This window comes from Oncorhynchus gorbuscha, linkage group LG09, assembly GCF_021184085.1.
Source record: "Oncorhynchus gorbuscha isolate QuinsamMale2020 ecotype Even-year linkage group LG09, OgorEven_v1.0, whole genome shotgun sequence".
Taxonomy (NCBI): domain Eukaryota; kingdom Metazoa; phylum Chordata; class Actinopteri; order Salmoniformes; family Salmonidae; genus Oncorhynchus; species Oncorhynchus gorbuscha.
In genome coordinates this window covers 54,105,195-54,127,511 of record NC_060181.1, presented here as the reverse complement: position 1 = coordinate 54,127,511, position 22,317 = coordinate 54,105,195, and the positions used below count along the sequence as shown (strand labels likewise).

Sequence of the window (22,317 nt, the reverse complement as noted above, 5' to 3'; positions counted from 1 at the left end):
GGCTTGATGACAGCTTTGTACACTCTTGGCATTTTTCAATATTTGAGCAATTACATTTTACAATACTATCTTGATAATGAAAACAAAGCTGTGAAAACCATTGCATTTAAGTCATAGTTAAGCTATGTCTCTAACAGTGAAGTGGAACTAGGCAATAATGAAATATCCAAAAGTTCTTTATTTGTATATCTCTGAATGCACTCAATAAATGTTGTGGATGGTTGATCTGCTAGGGCTGTCAGAGAGTCAGGTGCAGTTACTGCCTCACATAATCTCTGAACAAAAAAATGCTTTTGTGGCATTGGAAACTGTAATTTATACTGTAATTTTAGGTATAACCAATAGTAAAAATCTCTGAAACGTGTTTTACTACAGTTTACTGTAAATGATGGTACATTGTGGGGAATTGCTGTAATTGAAAAGGTACTGTAATTCCACCACACAGAATACAGTACCGTATCTTTAGTGCGCCAACAACCTTTTGACCACTAGTGGATGCATGGTATTGTTGTTTCTGGCTCAATAACCTATTTTGAGGTGTGCCTTGTTATATTTTTTGCACCCGTGAGTGAGATTGCTGTACCAATTTAATTCCTATGTGGTTATTCATTTAAAATATATAAGGGACAGATTGAAGTGGCAGCAAGTCTTGAACCATTGAAGTGGCCCAAGTCTTAAACGGTTGAGTATTTTGCCATGTCCTTTTGGTCTGTTTTGTCCTTGTCACGCCTTGGTCATTGTATCTTGTGTTTTTGTTATATGTTTGGGTAGGCCAGGGTGTGACATGGGTTTATATGTTGTATTTCCTATTGAGGTTTGTATTAATTGGGAGTGTGTATTATTAGGGGTGTGTCTAGTTAGGCTTGGCTGCCTGAGGCGATTCCTAATTGGAGTCAGCTGATTCTCGTTGTCTCGGATTGGGAACCGTATTTAGGTAGCCTGAGTGTGCGTTGTATTTCGTGGGTGATTGTACCTGTCTCTGTGTTAGTCACCAGATAGGCTGTAATTAGTTTCTCTCATTTGTTGTTTTCGTATTTTCAGTTATTTCATGTACCGCATTATCTTCATTAAAAGTCATGAGTAACCTACACGCTGCATTTCGGTCTGACTCTCTTCAAACAACAGACGAACTTCGTTACAGTCCTGTAGTCGCTGCCAGTTTGTAACCTTTTGTTAAGGCCTCTAGAGTTGCAAGTGATATAAAACACCAACTATTCATTAATATGCTATAATGTGTAAACACTTTAACTTTATCTAGCAGCCAAACTACTTGCACCAATCCCTTGTAATTACCATAAAACCAAGTGAAATACAAACCCCTCCACTCAATGAAATTGATTATTTCATCCATTAATTCATTCATTCTGATTATGGTAGCATTTATACTTTTTTACAGTATAATATAGTACATTTTATGGTATTGTACTGTGTGTCATTACACAGTACTTGTTTTGATACCATATGAATTTGACAGTAATTTACAGGCAGCTCGTGGCAAGTAAAATGCAGTATTTCATATTACAGTACACCTACTGTAATATAAAATACTGCATTTTACTTGCCACGAGCTGCCTGTAAATTACTGTCAAATTCATGGCAACCCCTTTACAGTGTATAGCCTACACTGTAAATTGTACGGTAATTTGAGATATTATCTTAGATATTATTTTAGATATTATCACCAGTAAAAAACAATTTTACTGCAGCATACTGTAAACAATGCTGCATTGTGGAGCTGCCTGTGACTTGCTGTCAAATTCACGGTAATCCCTTTTCAGTGTTTGCATGTTTGTCATGCAATGAATTAGTCATACCTCAGTTCAAGTTGTATTTATTTACTTTTAAATGTGTGATGCACTTGATTGAGCATGCCTGGTACAATTGAACCAATTAAAAGTGCAAAAATAAAGTGCGAACCCTGCCCATCTGTCACTCCAGGCAGGCCCATTCAAATCCCATCTCATATCAAATACTACTTGAGCTCAAGTCTGGAAATGCAATGGTACCCCAACACAACATCATTCAATCAAAGCAGGAGTTTTCAGGGTTTGGGAAAAACAGCATGTCAGAGATACAATAAAGGATGTTGGTTGGTATCTATTACAGTGTGGTTGATTTTCCGTTCAGACTCACATTCATTGAGGGGAGAGGTTTTTATTTCACAGTATTTTATTGTAATTACAAGAATATAAAAGATACCTCAGCACAAGAGGAATATTTGCCCAGAGTCTTAGATTTCTAGTAGTAGGACTATATATGAGCTCTGCCCATGGTGTTGAACCCCACAAGACCCCAACACAAGTGAGACCGGAAATGTGGCATTTAAAATGAACATGGTGGTGGTGGCCACAGATGTTGGGCATAATATACAGTAAGATAACTCCCACGTCAAAACAGATAGATAGCAATGGTCTGGAAGATCCCTTTGCCGGGTACAACATGTGAGGGTTATTTAAACATTTAGGGAGGCAAAATCAATTATTAGCGCCCAGAGTTGACGTAACTAGAAGCAATAACCTAGTTGTCAAGTTACTGCTCCACCAATTCTTCCATTCAGAGATATCACACCTTGAAATTCTAAACTAGAAACATAGTAAATTCCGGAAAAAAAAGCATTGCAGATGCGGGCTGGTACACGGTCTCAGAGGGCTATTTGTACTACATGAACACACTGACAAGAAAGCCCTGCCTCTCGGATAATTGTGGTTGACGTGCCCAAAATACAGAAAACAGTTACTGAGGTGAGCTGCTGCAAGTCTTGTGCGGTGTGTGTGTGTGTGTGGGGGGGGGGTAGACTCTTTTCAGAGTGATTCTCCGCGGCTGTTCTCTGTCAAGGTGGTGTGTTGCGGACAGCTGTTACGAGGCAAAGGTTGAATTACAATCTCCCGCGAGCCGCCGAGCACGCACACCGTGCGGTCACCCCCGCCCCCTCTCCTCCCGAATCCTACGAGAGCACTCATTATTCTCGGCTTGACAACTGACGAGTTCTTCTTACAGAGTCACTAATTGATAAGTCCTGAATCTTGTCTTGCAATATTCGCGCACAATAGGGAGCGCGTGGACAGAAAGCAATCACTGATAGGGTAAATAAGACACAGGGGTCTCTAATAGCAGACAGTGAAGACGCAACATATCCAGTGAAAGACACATCACTGCACTTCCTTGCTGTAGACTAGGAAATATGTTCCTGAATATGAAATGTTCAAAAATATAGAAAGTAGGGATATTCAGGTGTTATATGACCCCTATTTCTCACACACTGCCACACACAAACACCGGCATTCATTTGCGGCCATCTAATTTTAGAATTATAGCCTAACTGACCTTGTAGTCTAGAATACACAAACTAGAAGGAGAATGTATTATCAAAGAATAGAAATTAGCTCATTAACTTCAATAGCCTAACCACAGATCATTGCAAATATATAGACTGGCAAGCCCACCTCCTCGTCATCCTTCGGCGGTGGCTTCTGTCTCTGATTCGGCTGCTGCTCCTTCGTGGCTGTCATTGCAAACTCCTTGCAATAGAAACTTGGAGTCAACTCGCTGAGAATCCTAAAGATGCGCTGCAGTCAGAGCCCACTGCTCCGTGGATTAGTAAAACGGCGATCGTGATGTCCTCGTACTGCGTGGTAAGTATAGGCGCCGGTTTATCAATTGCAGAATCTTAATTAACCAGGAGGCATGCAGCAATGTGGTCCGTCACGAATGAATTCTGCGAAGTCTTAGAACGTCTGACAAGAACCCTTCTAAATCTGGTTGTCTCTCCTTATTATGTCAAATAGAGTGGGCAAAAATATCGATTCGTCAGAATAATAAGAATAAATACATAGAAACATATCAAGTAGACTGGCTGCTTATAGCCCTCTATCTTTCTGAAAGCGACAAACGAGGGGATCTTGACTACTCGCTCCTTGTCTGTCTGTGTGATCCATGATGATGGTGTGGTTGGGGAACTGGGAGGGGGAGGAGGGGAAGGGGCATCGGAGTGGTCTGATGCGTTCCCACGGCAAAATGGGTGGGGGTGTGATTACGTGTTTGACATAATATACACTTAATGAAGACCCAACAGAGCTCAAATGGGCATATTATTTCCACATCTTTTAGTTGTACTATTTCAGAATATAGCCATTACAAGTCCTACTAGTTTAACCATTATGCGTGTTGGCTACAGTTGATGATAGTAGTGGTAGGCTGCAGTGTAATGCCGGCCTATAGCTATTGGTTGGTTAATATTTATCAGTTTGAATCATCAATCATGTTCAGCAACTGAGCTTTGTGCGTGCTGTCCATGGTGCTGACGACCTGAACCGTGCCTCGCATTTATCTCCATTGAGTGCAAACGCGCTGTCACGCACAACGAACACATCCTGCTTTTACGATACCACCCCGTCAAAAAGGAATGATCACTGACGTAATCTGAGTTCATTTATTTTTGGTCCAATATGTCTTATGGGAAGCGGCTCTTGGTTAGTGTGGAGCTTAAAATTGTTGTTCGTTTTGTTGTCAATTTTTATTTGAGTGGCCTGTGCATTTGTACAATCGGCTATGCCAATCTGAAGACAGCTACATCAAACTCACTGTAGCGTTTGAGAGAAACATTTTTGACAAGGTTATAGGCTGGTTGGGAAATTACAAGAAGCCCCACACAATTAAAACATTTGTTAATAACATGAGCCAGCCACCTCTAAAATAAAGAATAGATAGTGTTTAATCACTTAAATCTGTGCCTCCATACTCTATCTACCGCGCTCGAGCTATGCTTCGATCAAGAAGCTTTATACCTGCAATTGACGTTGCAAAAAAATATATACAGTGCACTGCAAAATTATTCAGACGTTTGGATTTCTTCAGATTTTATTATGTTACAAAGTGGGATTAACATGGATTCCATTATATTTTTTTGTTAACAATCTACACAAAATACTCTGTAATAAAGAGTAATACAGATGTAATAACTAAACACCTTTGGCATTGATTACAGCTGTGAATCTTCTTGGGTGAGTCTCTAAGAGCTTTGTACACCTGAATAGTGAAATATTATTCCATTATTCTTTTCAAAATCCTTCAAGGTCGTTCAAGATGTTGGGGATCGTGGCTATACAGCAATTTTCCAAACTTCCCATAGATTTTCAAGCAGATTTAAGTCAAAACTGTAACTTGGCAAGTCAGGAACATTCACTGTCTTCTTGGTAAGCATCTCCAGTTTAGATTTGGGCTTTTGTTGTAGGTCATTGTCCTGCTTAAAGGTGAATTCCTCTCCCAGCCTGTGGTGTAAAGCAGACTGAAGCAGGTTTTCCACTAGGACTTTGCCTGTAATTAGCTCCACCCATTTATTTTTATAGTGGAAAACTCCCCAGTATTTGCTGATGACAAGCATACCCATACCATGATGCAGCCACCACCATGGATGAAAATAAAGAGTCATATGTGTTGTGTAGGATTTGTCCCAAACATAAGGCTTTGCATTTAGGCCGCAAAGTGTATTCCTTAACCATTTTTTTTGCAGCATTACTCTAGTGCTTTGTTGCATACAAGATGCATGTTTTTGGAATATTTTTAGTCTGTATATTTGTATTCTTCTTTTAGCTCTGTCACTTAGGTCATTATTGTGAGTCACTACAATGTTATTGATCCATCCTCAGTTTTCTCCTGGCACTGCAATTGACCTCTGTAGCTGTTTTAAATCACCAATGTCCTCCCTTCGGGACGATTGTGCTACTGTAAGCTAATGTGATTAGCATGAGTTTGTAAGTAACAAACAAAATTCCCAGGACGTAGACATATCGGATATGGGCAGAAAGCTAAAATTCTTGTTAATCTAATTGCACTATCCAATTTACAGTAGATATTACAGTGAAATAATACCATACTATTGTTTGAGGAGAGTGCACAATTATGAACTTGAACATGTATTTGGGAAGTCATGATACAACATTTTGAACAGATATGCAATGGTTCATTGGATCAGTCTAAAACCTTTCACATACACTGCCACCAAAATCGAAATTGCTCCTGGGCTGGAATAATACATTATGGCCTTTCTCTTACATTTCAAATATGATGGTACAACAACAAAACAAGCGCATGTTTTTTACTTTTACCAGATCTAATGTGTTATTCTCCTACATTATTGTCACATCTCCTCAAGGTGTTTCCTTTCAAATGGTATCAAGAATATGCATATCCTTGCTTCACGTCCTGAGCTACAGGCAGTTAGATTTGGGTATGTCATTTTAGGTGAAAATGGAAAAACAGGGTTTATTTTGTGTACACTGTTGACAAAAAATACAATTAAATCCATTTTAATCCCAGCTTGTAACACACTAAAATGCGAAGAAATCCAAAGGGTCTTGTAATGAGTGCGCTGAGAGTCGGGAAGCAAGTTCAGGGAGTGTTTTAATAAATTTAAAAATCAATGAACACGAAACACAAACAATGCACCGGCACAAAAACAGAATCAATAACACCTGAGGAAAGAACCAAGGGGAGTGACAGATACAGGGAAGATAATCAAGGAGGTGATGGAGTCCAGGTGAGTGTCATGAGGCGCAGGTGCGCAAGACTATGGTGATAGGCGTGCGGAATAATCAGCAGCCTGATGACCTAGAGGACTGAATACTTTTGTAAGGCTTATAGTGTACTTTTCTTTTATTCCAGCTCTCTGTCAATATGAGTGGGAAAACAGTCAGAGCATATTGGAAATATGTGGAAGAAATTTCCTAATGATCAGACTTGGGTTCAAATACATGTGTATTTGAGGATCTGCTATTTGAACTACTTTTTTTGGTGTATTTGAGCATTTTCAAATACAAAGCCCAAAACAAGTACTTTTTCAGTGTTTCGTTATTTGTAAAAAAAAAGTAAAAAATAGTCAGCTGCAGTATGTTCAAACACCAATTCAAATACTATGCTATACAACAAATACCTGGGTTAAATGCATGAGAGTATATTTGCGTCAGTGTATTTGAGTATTTTCCCATATTTTCTAAGTGTCTTTTCAAATATATTAAAATATTAAACTACTGGTCTTTTCAAATCAAATACAGATGAATACAGTGGGGCAAAAAAAGTATTTAGTCAGCCACCAATTGTGCAAGTTCTCCCACTTAAAAAAATGAGAGAGGCCTGTAATTTTCATCACAGGTACACTTCAACTATGACAGACAAAATGAGAAAAAAATCCAGAAAATCCCATTGTTGGATTTTTAATGAATTTATTTGCAAATGATGGTGGAAAATAAGTATTTGGTCAATAACAAAAGTTTATCTCAATACTTTGTTATATACCCTTTGATGGCAAGGACAGAGGTCAAACATTTTCTATAAGTCTTCACAAGGTTTTCACACTGTGTGTTGGTATTTTGGCCCATTCCTCTATGCAGATCTCCTCTAGAGCAGTGATGTTTTTGGGCTGTTGCTGGGCAACACAGACTTTCAACTCCCTCCAAAGATTTTCAATGGGGTTGACATCTGGAGACTGGCTAGGCCACTCCAGGACCTTGAAATGCTTCTTCCAGCCACGTTTCATCTTCAATGCCCTTTCTGATGGAAGGAGGTATTCCACTCAGAATCTCACAATACATGGGCCCATTCATTCTTTCCTTTACATGGATCAGTCGTCTTGGTCCCTTTGCAGGAAAACAGCCCCAAAGCATGATGTTTTCACTCCCATGCTTCACGGTGTTCTTTGGATGCAACTCAGCATTCTTTGTCCTCCAAACACTATGAGTTGAGTTTTTACCAAAAAGTTATATTTTGGTTTCATCTGACCATATGACATTCTCCCAATCTTCTTCTGGATCATCCAAATGCTCTCTACCAAACTTCAGACGGGCCTGAACATGTACTGGCTTAAGCAGGGGGACTCGTCTGGCACTGCAGGATTTGAGTCCCTGGCGGTGTAGTGTGTTACTGATGGTAGGGTTTGTTACTTTGGTCCCAGCTCTCTGCAGGTCATTCACTAGGTCCCCCTGTGTGGTTCTGGGATTTTTGCTCACTGTTGTGATCATTTTGACCCCACGGGGTGAGATCTTGCGTGGAGCCCCAGACCGAGGGAGATTATGAGTGTTCTTGTATGTCTTCCATTTCCTAATAATTGCTCCCACAGTTGATTTCTTCAAACCAAGCTGCTTACCTATTGCAGATTCAGTCTTCCCAGCCTGGTGCAGGTCTACAATTTTGTTTCTGGTGTCCTTTGACATCTCTTTGGTCTTGGCCATAGTGGAGTTTGGAGTGTGACTGTTTGAGGTTGTGGACAGGTGTCTTTTATACTGATAACAAGTTCAAACAGGTGCCAATAATACAGGTAACGAGTGGAGGACAGAGGAGCCTCCTAAAGAAGAAGTTACAGGTCTGTGAGAGCCAGAAATCTTGCTTGTTTGTAGGTGACCAAATACTTTTTTTCACCATAATTTGCAAATAAATTCATTAAAAATCCTACAATGTGATTTCCTGGATTATTTTTTCTCATTTTGTCTGTCATAGTTGAAGTGTAGATATGATGAAAAGTACAGGCCTCTCTCATGTTTTTAAGTGGGAGAACTTGCACAATTGGTGGCTGACTAAATACTTTTTTGCCCCACTGTACTTACTTTGAGTGTAGAGTACCTGTCACACCCTGATCTGTTTCACCTGTCTTTGTGCTTGTCTCCACCCCCTCCAGGTGTCGCCCATCTTCCCCATTACCCCATGTGTATTTATACCTGTGTACTCCGTTTGTCTGTTGACATGTAATACACATAGTATCATCATATAAGCCTAGGTGCATTGTAGGCTTTATCCCACAGTCCAAGTGTCACCAATTCATAAATCTCTTGATGTGTGGTATCAGAGTGTCATGTCATTTCAGCAAGCCATGACACCCATCATCTCAGATTCTTCTGAAAATGTTTTTGTAGTCAGAAACAGGTAAGTTTGGCATTCCTGAAACATTATTTTGCTGAAATAACATTTTATCTTGGATAAATTAATTGAACCAAAATTGGACATTTTAATTTATAGGATTCAGATAATATACATTAAATATAGTACCTACTGTAACATCCGATTTGGACCAAACTTCTTCCTACCAATGAGTAAGACATGAGAAATAAAACCTCCCACACCCCATGCCAATCCCACCCCAAAAAACAGTATATAGTATCAGTTCTTTATTTTTGACAAGTCATATGAATCTGTGGCTTGGAGTATTGCTTCTCCATACTTTTTAATGTATTCTCTGTGAATATGGTAATGATTCTTTTTCCTTTTTGAAATAAATTATTAATTTAAGTCGCTTGCATTATTTACCATATAGTAATGTGAAAGTCTATAGTGGTGTGTTGGTAAAATCACTGGGGAAGCCAAGGTAGGAAAAAAAAGCCATATAATTTAATTGTTTGCTTTATAACCTGTTAGTTCATATGCCTTGAATAAATTCAATCACACCTTTGCTTCATCACAAAACCGGGGTAGTCCCCACTCGCCCGCTAATTAGTGAACCTCCACCCGCAAATGGATTGATATCTGACCTCAGCAGCAATACCAACCCTAATTATGCCATTAGTGGAAAAGCAGACAACAACGCTTTCCAAAATCAACCATCGGGCGCAGGCCTCGTAAAGGTTCTCTCCAGTCTAGCCCTGATGTCTTGCCACCCAAGTTTGGCATCTGTCCAATACCGCAGTGCACAGCTGAAGCACGAGCAGGGACATAAAGGGACAGAGGGAGAGAACCGGGAAACCAATGACAAATGCAGAAAAGGGAAAAATTCTGCTAGCTATGGAACTGCGCTTGAAAACTGAACAATTAAGTGTAATTGCAAAAACGTATGATGATGAACAAGCACAAGCTCTTCAACAAAATCGTCTTCTACAGGAACAAAATCATATGCTACAGGAACAAATCAATTTAGCCAAAACTAAATATGATGATGTCCACACCAAACTAGATACATCTGAAGAGTTATCTACAAACAGGAGCGCTCAACTTGATAACATGCATACAGTTTTGTTGAACTTTACTCAAAGTAACACGATTCTACTCAAAACGCTGCAGACCAAAGACGACCCGTTAGTGAACACAATCACAAAGTGACTAAGTTGGATGACAAATCAGCAGAACTCATTGAAGTCACTGACCATATGAATGATGAGAGAACTCAGGTGATGAAGATGGAAATATTGATTTCTAAGCAAGCGGAGGAAATCTCATCACTGAATATCTCTCCGTACTCAAGACCTCTATCTGCAAACCATGACAGATACGTTTGAGACCGAAAGGAGCAAGTGTGACACTCAGGTGTCCAAAATCAGTACTCTAAACGCTCAAGTGGACTCTGCAATGCAGCAGAATACCACCCTTAGGTACCATCTGGAGGAAGTCCAGAATGGTCACGCTCTACAGCGCGACTACCAATCCAAGCAACCGGAGCCCTGTACTCACAGGAGTATAGACGATAGGTTTCATACCTTGCCTCCCTCATGTGTCCCTCAGTTTTCTCCTCTTGGCCATTCGGCACTGAGTAATATTGACCCTCTTGGCCAACAACAACAAGGCTTGGCTTCTCCTCTTGGCCTTTCGGCCCCAATCTCTCCACAGGATGAAGCCAACCCTTTCCGTCCGGTTGGCGCGGAATACCTTGACAAACTCATCAAGAATTTACCCACCTTTGACCCGGTTCCAGGTCAGCCAAACGATACTGTAAGGTCCTTCTGTAGCCCAGTTGGTAGAGCATGGCGCTTGTAATGCCAGGGTAGTGGGTTCGATCCCCGGGACCACCCATACGTAGAATGTATGCATACGTGACTGTAAGTCGCTTTGGATAAAAGTGTCTGCTAAATGGCATATATATATATACTGAGACGTTCCTAGGTGACATAGAGGACGCGTTAGATGGATGCTACAGGTTCTGACAGGGTTTACCTGTTGAAGCGAACATCGAATAGACACGTGACAAGGTTCATTCGTCTACAACAGCAACACGGGCTAAATGATTACGCTAAACATGCCACAGCTTTGAAAGTATAATTCAGTGGTTCTGCGACTCGCAAACACGATAGCTCACTGGCTAACACCGTCAAACAAGCTCAGAATGAACACCCACAAGCTTACTATCATAGGCTTCGATCAGCTTACTTTGGTCTACTAACTGAAACAGGCATGGAGACCTGTTAACTTTTAATTAAACAAATGTTCCTGTCGAACATGTATCCTACCTTTATTACCTACTTGGGCCCTGCCGCCCACGTTGGCTTGCCTATCTTACAACTCAGAGAGCTTGCAAGCACAGCTTTTGAGGCATCAAAAGTCCACAACGCTAAGAGCCCTGACCACTCGGTTTTGAAGTTTGACCAGGAGCACTCACTCCAGTTAGAGGAGCATTATCAGGTATTGGAGCATTGAGAGATGACATACAACAACAGTTTCTACCTCGAAACCATGATTCCAATAACCTCTGTGGTCTAAATAACTGTAAAGTACGTCGCCATCAACATGACTACCGCTACAATCGACCTGTTCGCTACGTTCCTGCACCCAACCCACAAAAAGTGTCAGAGCACAAGGGTAACAAAGGGGTGAAGGACGATCAAAATGTAGACCAATGTTTTCCAGAAGTTCCAGTACGGGTAGAACTAAAGTGAGAACAATTTGAGAAAAGGGTAAAAGATAAGTAACAAGGACTAGACAGGGAATTACCGGACACCAGGTCCGCAGGAATTAACACCCATAGCAAGGACGTTGAAGTTCACATTTCTCACGCTCTCATTTAAGACCCTATCCAGGGCCCGCTTGATCAAGAAACAAGCCTTTGTCTATAGACTCTGATATAAAGTTAGCGAAGAAACAAGTCAACCGCTTCGTTAAAGCCAAGCCCACCCAAAAACGGAAAAGTCTATCTGCTTCCAACTTGAACAGAAATGGCACATCATGTCGTTGTGAACGACCACTCCACTTTGTGGGGAATATGTCCACTAACCAAGAATATAAACGGCCATACCTGGAAACAGTCCTGGAGGACTGCTTAACTTGTCATGCGCTAACTGATTCGGGTGCGACAGTATCACTCATCTCTCAAACATTGTTTGATGATCTCAAAAGGGCTTTGAAGCCAACTAAACGTTGGGTAAAAGTGGAACGATGCAACACTACACTTCGAGGGGTCACTCAGACTACCTCGTCTCTCACATTGAGAGTCATGCTGAAACTACACTTCAAGGACGTATCGCTCGTTCACCCTGGGTATGTTACCAGCCTCAAAACTGTAACCCTGCTACTTGGAGCAGACTTGACGGATCGGTTACTCCCATTGATGGATTGGAAAACCAACCAGGTATGGTCACAGGCCACCGTGCTTTCTCCACTGACCACACTGTCTTCCCCTAACGCTAGCTGCAATGCAGTCATTCAAGAGGGGTTTCCGTCAAAAGCACCTCTTGGGAAAAAGATGTTTAGAAACCTCTTGGGGCAGAATCCGATCCAAGGAGATATTACGATATCTCGACACATTCCATCAGCCAACTTGATTGACCATTATTTTCATGATTTCTAGCCAGCTGTCTCTGTGAATAAGCAACTTCCCTCCTCCTTGCAGTCGTGCAATACGGTAGTTGAGATGAAATCCTCTTGCCCTTCGAACACTTCCGTAAGCACTGCGGCCGTCTCAGCAAGAAAAACATTGATGCGCAGAGTATACTCTGCTTCCGATGATACACCTTCCGCTTTACCCCTTACTATGACACCCCTTACAATGACACTCTCCGCATTCAGAGAAGCCTACCAAGTCTAACCACCAGAGGGGACTGCAACAATGATCTACAAACAGGACATCACATGTTCATGATTTTATGTTGATTTGTAACTTGCAGGACAAACAAGATCCAAACCACCAGGGAGGGTATGTCATGACGTTGGCCTCTTTGGGTATTGCAACCCCATCCCCCTCTCCCTGTCTCCCCCTTGCCTCATTCAACTAGGCTGCTGTGGTCAGAGGTCGTCAATTCCCGAGAAGACCCTGCCACATAGTATAGAGAGAGTACATTTTTATAGAGGATAAAGGAAATCCTTCCACCTCACAGAACTTGAGGTACAAACTAATTTCATGTTCCGGAAAAAGTATAAAAGATCGGTGAAGAATCCAGTTACGAACTGGTCCGTTTGTCACAACTTGGGGAAGCTCATGGGAGACGGTGAGGCCACATTACCATAACGCTGTTTGTATATTGTTCCTGTTCCCAAGAAAGCTAAGGTAACTGAGCTAAACGACTACCGCCCCGTAGCACTCACTTCCGTCATCATGAAGTGCTTTGAGAGACTAGTCAAGGACCATATCACCTCCACCCTACCTGACACCCTAGACCCACTCCAATTTGCTTACCGCCCAAATAGGTCCACAGACGATGCAATCTCAACCACACTGCACACTGCCCTAACCCACCTGGACAAGAGGAATACCTATGTGAGAATGCTGTTCATCGACTACAGCTCGGCATTCAACACCATAGTACCCTCCAAGCTCGTCATCAAGCTCGAGACCCTGGGTCTCGACCCCGCCCCCTGTGCAACTGGGTACTGGACTTCCTGACGGGCCGCCCCCAGGTGGTGAGGGTAGGCAACAACATCTCCTCCCGCTGATCCTCAACACGGGGACCCCACAAGGGTGCGTTCTGAGCCCTCTCCTGTACTCCCTGTTCACCCACGACTGCGTGGCCACGCACGCCTCCAACTCAATCATCAAGTTTGCGGACGACACAACAGTGGTAGGCTTAATTACCAACAACGACGAGACGGCCTACAGGGAGGAGGTGAGGGCCCTCGGAGTGTGGTGTCAGGAAAATAACCTCACACTCAACGTCAACAAAACTAAGGAGATGATTGTGGACTTCAGGAAACAGCAGAGGGAACACCCCCCTATCCACATCGATGGAACAGTAGTGGAGAGGGTATCTAGTTTTAAGTTCCTCGGCATACACATCACAGACAAACTGAATTGGTCCACTCACACTGACAGCGTCGTGAAGAAGGCGCAGCAGCGCCTATTCAACCTCAGGAGGCTGAAGAAATTCGGCTTGTTACCAAAAGCACTCACAAACTTCTACAGATGCACAATCGAGAGCATCCTGGCGGGCTGTATCACCGCCTGGTACAGGAACTGCTCTGCCCTCAACCGTAAGGCTCTCCAGAGGGTAGTGAGGACTGCACAACGCATCACCGGGGGCAAACTACCTGCCCTCCAGGACACCTACACCACCCGTTGTTACAGGAAGGCCATAAAGATCATCAAGGACATCAACCACCCGAACCACTGCCTGTTCACCCCGCTATCATCCAGAAGGCGAGGTCAGTACAGGTGCATCAAAGCTGGGACCGAGAGACTGAAAAACAGCTTCTATCTCAAGGCCATCAGACTGTTAAACAGCCACCACTAACATTGAGTGGCTGCTGCCAACACACTGTCATTGACACTGACCCAACTCCAGCCATTTTAATAATGGGAATTGATGGGAAATGATGTAAATATATCACTAGCCACTTTAAACAATGCTACCTTATATAATGTTACTTACCCTACATTATTAATCTCATATGCATATGTATATACTGTACACTACATCATCGACTGCATCCTTATGTAACACATGTATCACTAGCCACTTTAACTATGCCACTTTGTTTACTTTGTCTACACACTCATCTCATATGTATATACTGTACTCGATACCATCTACTGTATGCTGCTCTGTACCATCACTCATTCATATATCCTTATGTACATGTTCCTTATCCCCTTACACTGTGTATAAGACAGTAGTTTTGGAATTGTTAGTTAGATTACTTGTTGGTTATCACTGCATTGTCGGAACTAGAAGCACAAGCATTTCGCTACACTCGCATTAACATCTGCTATGTGACAAACATGTGTATGTGACAAATAACATTTGATTTGATTTGATTTGATATAATAGCCTCAGATTTGAGGTTTACATCTAATTGTTGTATAAGATGAATGAGTGAGTATGATACTGTTTGTATAATTGTGTAATATGATTTTGGACTGGTTAATGAAGAAAAATACAGTTCCCTTTTGATTTGAACTAAATCAGAGGACCACCCCTGAGCCCAGTTAGGGTCAGACATTCTGGGACAGCCCTCTTCGGCCCTTCCGTATAAAATTCCCTACTCGTGTTTTCTATCAGCAGACTGAGCTTACCTCAATTACGAGATGGCTAAAGGTTGCAGACCATGTTTTTATCCATTAGGAGGGGGACAAGGGTTGTAAGACCATTGCTGAACCTTTTAACCATACCACATGGTTAAACTCTTAGACTATCGATACCGACAGAATACGAACAAGTCTTTGATATTAATTACTAGTCTGCAGCTAGGAATTCGGTATCATTGAACGTGAAGAACGACAACCGCCGAAATATCAATTCTATAACGAAATCAATGAATGTCACTTTGAACTATCCACTATAACCACGACAGAGAGAGAGAGGGAGAGAGATGGACAATTCTACAAAAGAAATGAACTTTTCACCAGCGATCAAGACGACACACTGAGCGTAAATATATATTTTGATTGCAATTGTTCCCGAATGAGTGAGCGTTCATGTGCAAAGGGTTAGCATTTCATTTGTTATAATTATCACTTTGTAGTGACTTTAGTCGACCCCCACTTCCCCTTTTGTCTAACAAGCCGCCATGCCGATTTAGCCAACTAGGGCACATTCTCCTATCATTTCATGTAACCACATTTACCTTGTTTGTTTGTTTGTTTATGCATTTCTGTGAATTACTTAGTTAGTAATAAATAAATTATTTAAGACGGATGATGTATGGATGACTCATAGTGAAGACTGGGTTCGTGCAGATAATCAACTATTTATGATGTTTGGAATGAGACTAACGTGAGGTAAAGTAAATCATTCATTAATGCGAAGACTAATTGATCAGATAAAATATCTGAAAAGTTATTTTAGGAAATGATAACTTTGTAATCTGAATATTTTTCCTTGGTGCCCCGACTTCCTAGTAATTACGGTGACATGATTAATCAGTCTAATCGCGTAATGACTAATTACAGAGAATCTTTGATAAAAACTGTCAGTCTTCAGTTAATGATAATAAAGACACGACACTATGCTATTGGACTGTTTTGCTAGCACAGACTGGAATATTTTCCGGGATTCCTCCAATGGAATTGAGGAGTATACCACCTCAGTCACCGGCTTCATCAATAAGTGCACCACAGTGACCGTACAGTGACCATACGTACATATCCCAGCTAGAAGCCATGGATTAAAGGCAACATCCGCACCGAGCTAAAGGCTAGAGCTGACACGTTCAATGAGTGGGACACTAATCCAGACCCCTTTAAGAAATCCCGCTATGCCCTCAACCAAACCATCAAAGAGGATAAAACTCAATACAGGACTAAGATTGCATCCTACTACATTGGCTCCGATGCTCGTCGGACTTTGTAGTCCACAAACTATTACGGACTACAAAGGGAAACCCAGCCGCAAGCTGCCCAGTGACACGAGCCTATCAGAAGGGCTAAATGCCTAAATTGCTCCTGGAGGCAAGCAACACTGAAGCACGCATGAGAGCACTAGCCATTCCGGACGACTGTGTGATCACACACTCCATAGCGGTTGTGAGTCCAGACAGATTACCAGGACATTTACTCAGAGCAGGCAAGTGCCTTCACTGACATTTTCAACCTGTCCCTGACCGAGTCCGTAATACCTACACGTTTTAAGCAGACCACCACAGTCCCTGTGCCCAAGATAGCAAAAGTAACCCGCCGGAATAACTACCACCCCGTAGTACTCACATCGGTAGCCATGAAGTGCTTTGAAACGCTAGTCATGGCTCACATCAACACCATCATCCCGGAAGCGCTAGATCCACTCCAATTCACATACCCTAGACCCACTCCAGCACTCCACACTGCCCTTTCCCACCTGGACAAAAGGAACACCTGTGTGAGAATGCTATTCATTGACTACAGCTCAGCGTTCAACAACATAGTGCCCACAAAGCTTATCGCTAAGCTAAGGGACCTGGGACAATACACCGCCCTCTGCAACTGGATCCTGGACTTCCTGATAGGCCGCCCTCAGATGGCAAGGGTGGGCAACAACACATCTGACATGCTGATCCTCAACACTGGGGCCCCTCAGGGGTACGTGCTTAGTCCCCTACTGTAGTCCCTGTTCACCCAAGACTGTGTGGCCAAACATGACTCCAACACCATCATTAAGTTTGCTGACGACACAACGGTGGTAGGCCTGATCACAACAACGATGAAACAGCCTACAGGGAGGAGGACAGAGACCGGGCAGTGTGCTACCAGGATAAGAATCTCTCCCTCTACGTGAGAAAAACAAGATCGTGGACTACAGGAAGAGGAGGGCCGAACATGCCACATTCACATAGATGTGGCAGTAGTGGAGCGGTTCCTTGGAGTCCACATCCCTAACAAACTATCAAAAACACCAAGAAAGTCATGAAGAGGGCACGACAATGTCTTTTCCCCCTCGGAAGACTGAAAAGATTTGGCATGGGTCCCCAGATCCTCAAAAAGTTATATAATTGCACCATGGATAGCATCCTGACCAGTTGCATCACCACCTGGTATGGCAACTGCTCGGCTTCTGACCGTAAGGCGCTACAGAGGGTAGTGCATACGGCTCAGTACATCACTGGGGCCCACCTTCCTGCCTTCCAGGACCTATATACTAGGCGGTGTCAGACGAAGGCCCTAAAAATTGTCAAAGAGTCCAGGCACCCAAGTAATAGAATGTTCTCTCTGCTACAGCACAGCAGCGGTACCGCGGCTCCAAATCTAGGTTCAAAATGCTCCTTCACAGCTTCTACCCCCAGGCCATAAGACTGCTGAACAATTAATCAAATGGCCTCCTGACTATTTATATTATCCCCCCCCTCGCGATTTATTATATATTCAATGTCACTTCACCCCGAACCACATGTACAAATTACCTCAACTAACATGTACCCCCTCACATTGACTCGGTACCGGTACCCCCTATTGTTGAAATTATTATGGATAAACGAATAAACAATATCCCCATTTTAAATAGAATTGTAACTAAGTAAACTTACACTGTTTTATAAGTGATTAACAATATGAGTTCATAAGAAGGGATTGTGTGACACGGACAAGGAGTAATAAAAAGTTAATGAACACCATTCCAACTAGGCAGAAACAAATGGGTTGGGGACTGTGTAAACACATAAGGTCGTTAGCCCATGGTTGACCCTACTGAAACTTAGCTCTGGGTTTTTTAGATAAGGCAGTGAGTGCATTCCTAGGTTTTCTGTTAAATAAAACTATCAGTTCAGTGGTGATCGATAATGTTGAGGGGTCAAAAGTTATCTGGGAGTGTGTTAGTAAGTTAGAATGAACTTTTCACCTTACTTGGTCCCGGTCGAGAGGAAGAGATTCTGTTAAAGCCATGAAATGACGTCATCATCTGTATATAAACTGCTGCACGTGATTAAGTGGGAGCGCGCTCCGAGAATAAATTCTATTACCTATTATTGAAAGACTGGTCTGCGTCTATTTTATGCAAACAAGAAATCTTACAAATTCTCATAAAATAGATGAAGGGCTTTCAATTGATGAAAGCACATTGGCATAATTAAATTACAGTAACACCTATAGATAGCCTCGTTATTGTTATTTTTTTGTGTTACTTTTATTTTATTCTTTACTTTAGTTTATTTAAAAAATATTTTCTTAACTCTCTATTTCTTGAACTGCATTGTCTGTTATAAGGGCTTGTAAGTAAGCATTGCGGGTGTATTGCGGGTGTCGCAAAATGCTTGTGTTTATAGCTCCAACCATTCAGTAATATCTAAGAATACACAATAATACACACAAATCTAAAAAGTTAAAGAATGGAATTAAGAAATATTGAAATATTAGGACGAGTAATGTTGGATTCTGGAGTATTATTACAAATAATTACAGTACCAATAGAAATTTGGGACAGAACTACTCATTCAAGGGATTTTCTTTATTTTGTACATTGTAGAATAATAGTGAAGACATCAAAACTATGAAATAACACATGGAATCATGCAGTAACCAAAAAAAGTGTCAAACAAATCAAAATATATTTTACATTTTAGATTCTTCAAAGTTGCCACGCTTTGCCATGATGACTTTGCACACTCTTGGCATTCTCTCAACCAGCTTCGTGAGGTAGTCACCTGGAATGCATTTCAACTAACAGGTGTGCCTTGTTAAAAGTTAATTTGTGGAATTTCTTTCTTTAATGCGTTTGAGCCAATTAGTTGTGTTGTGACAAGTTAGGGTTGGTATACAGAAGATAGCCCTATTTGGTATAAGACCAAGCCCATATTATGGCAAGAACAGCTCAAATAAGCAATGAGAATAGACTGTTGATCATTACTTTAAGACGAAAGTCAGTCAATCCGGAAAATGTCAAGAACTTTGAAAGTTTCTTCAAGTGCAGTCACAACAAGCGCTTTGATTAAACTGACACTCATGAGGAGCGCCATAGGAAAGGAAGATCCAGAATTACCTCTGCTGCAGAGGATAAGATCATTAGAGTTACCATCCTCAGAAATTGCAGTCCAAATAAATGTTTCATAGAGTTCAAGTAACATACACATCTTATCATCAACTGTTCAGAGGAGACTGAGTGAATAAGACCTTCATGGTCGAAGTGATGCAAAGAAACCACTACAAAATGACACCAATAAGAAGATGATGCCAAGATGCCAAGATACACAAGCAATAGACATTAGACCAGTGGAAATCTGTCCTTTGGTCTGATGAGTCCAAATTTTAGATTTTTGGTTCCAACTGCTGTGTCTTTTTAAGACACAGAGTAGGTGAACGGATGATCCCTGCATGTGTGGTTCCAACCGTGAAGCATGTAGGAAGAGGTGTGATGGTTTGGGGATGCCTTGCTGGTGACACTGTCAGTGATTTATTTAGAATTCAAGGCATAATTAACCAGTATGTCTTACACAGGATTCTGCAGCATCTCAACATCCACTGTTCAGAGGAGACTGCATGAATCAGGCCTTCATGGTCGAATTGCTGCAAAGAAACCACTACTAAAAGACACCAATAAGAAGATTACACTTGCTTGGGCCAAGAAACAAGAGCAATGGACATTAGACCGGTGGAAATCTGTGCTTTGGTCTGATGAGTCCAAATTTGAGAAATATTTGAGCAGGTTACAGAATAGAGCAGGTTACTGTGAAATGCTTACTGTGAAATGTTTACTTACAAGCCCTTAACCAACAATGCAGTTCAGGGAATAGAGTTAAGAAAATACATCCAATCTGGTTTGAGCTTAGTGGGGAAATCATTTGTTTTTTTAACAGGAAAAGCAGCCAAGAAGTGCTCAGCATATTTGGGAACTCCTTCAAGACTGTTGGAAAAGCTTTCCTCATGAATCTGGTTGACAGTAAAAATAATGAAAAACCCTTGAATGAGTAGGTGTGTCCAAACTTTTGACTGGGACTATATACACTACCGTTCAAAAGTTTGGGGTCACATAGAAATGTCCTTGTTTTGAAAGAAAAGCCTTTTTTGTCCATTTAAAATAACATCAAATTGATCAGAAATACAATGTAGACATTGTTAATGTTGTAAATTACTATTTTAGCTGGAAACGGACGATCTTTTATGGAATATCTACTTCGGCGTACAAAGGCCCATTATCAGCAACCATCATTCTGTGTTCCAATGGCACGTTGTGTTAGCTAATCCAAGTGTATCATTTTAAAAGGTTAAAGGATCATTAGAAAACCCTTTTGCAATTTTGTTAGCAAATCTGAAAAAGGTGTCGGATTAAAGAAGCAATTAAACTGGTCTTCTTTAGACTAGTTGTCTATCTGGAGCATCAGCATTTGTGGGTTCGATTACAGGCTCAAAATTACTAGAAACAAATAACTTTCTTCTGAAAGTCGTCAGTTTATTCTTGTTCTGAGAAATGAAGGCTATTCTATTCCGAGAAGTTGCTAGGAAACTGAAGATCACGTACAATGCTGTGTACTACTCCCTTCACAGAACAGCATTCTGGCTCTACACCGAATAGAAAGTGGAGTGGGAGGCCCCAAAATCTGGAGCACAACTGAGCAAGAGGACAGGTACATTAGAGTGTCTAGTTTGATAAACAGACACCTCACAAGTCCTCAACTGACAGCTTTCATTAAATAGTACCTGCAAAACACCAGTCTCAACGTCAACAGTGAAGATGCGACTCTGTGATGCTGTTTTTCTAGGCAGAGTTGCAAAGAAAAAGCCATATCTCAGACTGGCCAATAAAAAATAAAAATTAAGATTGGCAGAAGAATACAGACACTGGACAGATATGGCCTAGAAGGGCAGCATCCCGGAGTCGCTCTTCACTGTTGACGTTGAGACTGGTGTTTTACAGGTACTATTTAATGAAGCTGCCAGTTGAGGATCCTGGCAGGCGACCCGCTTTACTTAATGTATACAGAATGTCAGAAACATGGACTTACTATAGAACGACCACAATTGTGCTTAAAATATATTTATGAAGAAAAACACTAAAGGAGGTGAGTCGTGAAGGTTGTAAATTAATCTAGGCTTTGTTTTGACAAGATATAGAAGGAGAGTGAGAAGCGAAGTACTGTCTTGTTCTGTGTGCTGTGCATTCTGGTAGTGTCTCTAGCATTAGCATAAATCCTACTTAACCTTTGCATGTGCGCCACTCGCCGTCTAGTGGAATGAAGCCTGCATCAAAAGGAGAGCAAAACCCGCATTAGCTGTATCAGTGTTGCCTATATTATAGCATGCTCTTTACTGTGTGAGAAAACAGTGATGATATAACATAGAAGTATGTCCCAGACCTGCTCTTTTCAACTCTCTAGAGACAGCAGGAGCGGTAGAGAAACTCTTAATGATCGGCTATGAAAAGCCAACTGTCATTTACTCCTGAGGTGCTGACTTGCTGCACCCTCGACAACTGCTGTGATTATTATTATTGACCATGCTGGTCATTTATGAACATTTGAACATCTTGGCCATGTTCTGTTATAATCTCCACCCGGCACAAGAAGAGGACTGGCCATCCCTCATAGCCTGGTTCCTCTCTAGGTTTCTTCCTAGGTTTTGGCCTTTCTAGGGAGTTTTTCCTAACCACTGTGCTTCTACAACTGCATTGCTTGCTGTTTGGGGTTTTAGGCTGGGTTTCTGTACAGCACTTTGAGATATCAGCTGATGTAAGAAGGGCTATATAAATACATTTGATTTGATTTGAAGTAATATGTGGGCAGCTTTAACAGACTACAAAGGGT

The 22,317-nt window shown here is 41.6% G+C and overlaps 1 protein-coding gene across 2 annotated transcripts in view; it reads right to left on the bottom strand.

Moving 5' to 3' along the window:
* The window catches only part of LOC124043770 (inactive dipeptidyl peptidase 10-like), a 340,940-nt gene that overhangs the window by 200,918 nt on the left and 117,705 nt on the right, over positions 1–22,317 (bottom strand). Inside the window, exon 1 of one of the 2 annotated variants that reach the window (XM_046362711.1) lies at positions 3,444–3,999. The exons of the other annotated variant lie outside the window; for it this stretch is intronic. Coding sequence (XP_046218667.1) covers positions 3,444–3,509 — 66 coding nt within the window. The 5' untranslated portion in view covers positions 3,510–3,999. Of the gene's footprint in view, positions 1–3,443; positions 4,000–22,317 lie in introns of those variants that run through there. 2 annotated transcript variants of the gene reach the window in all.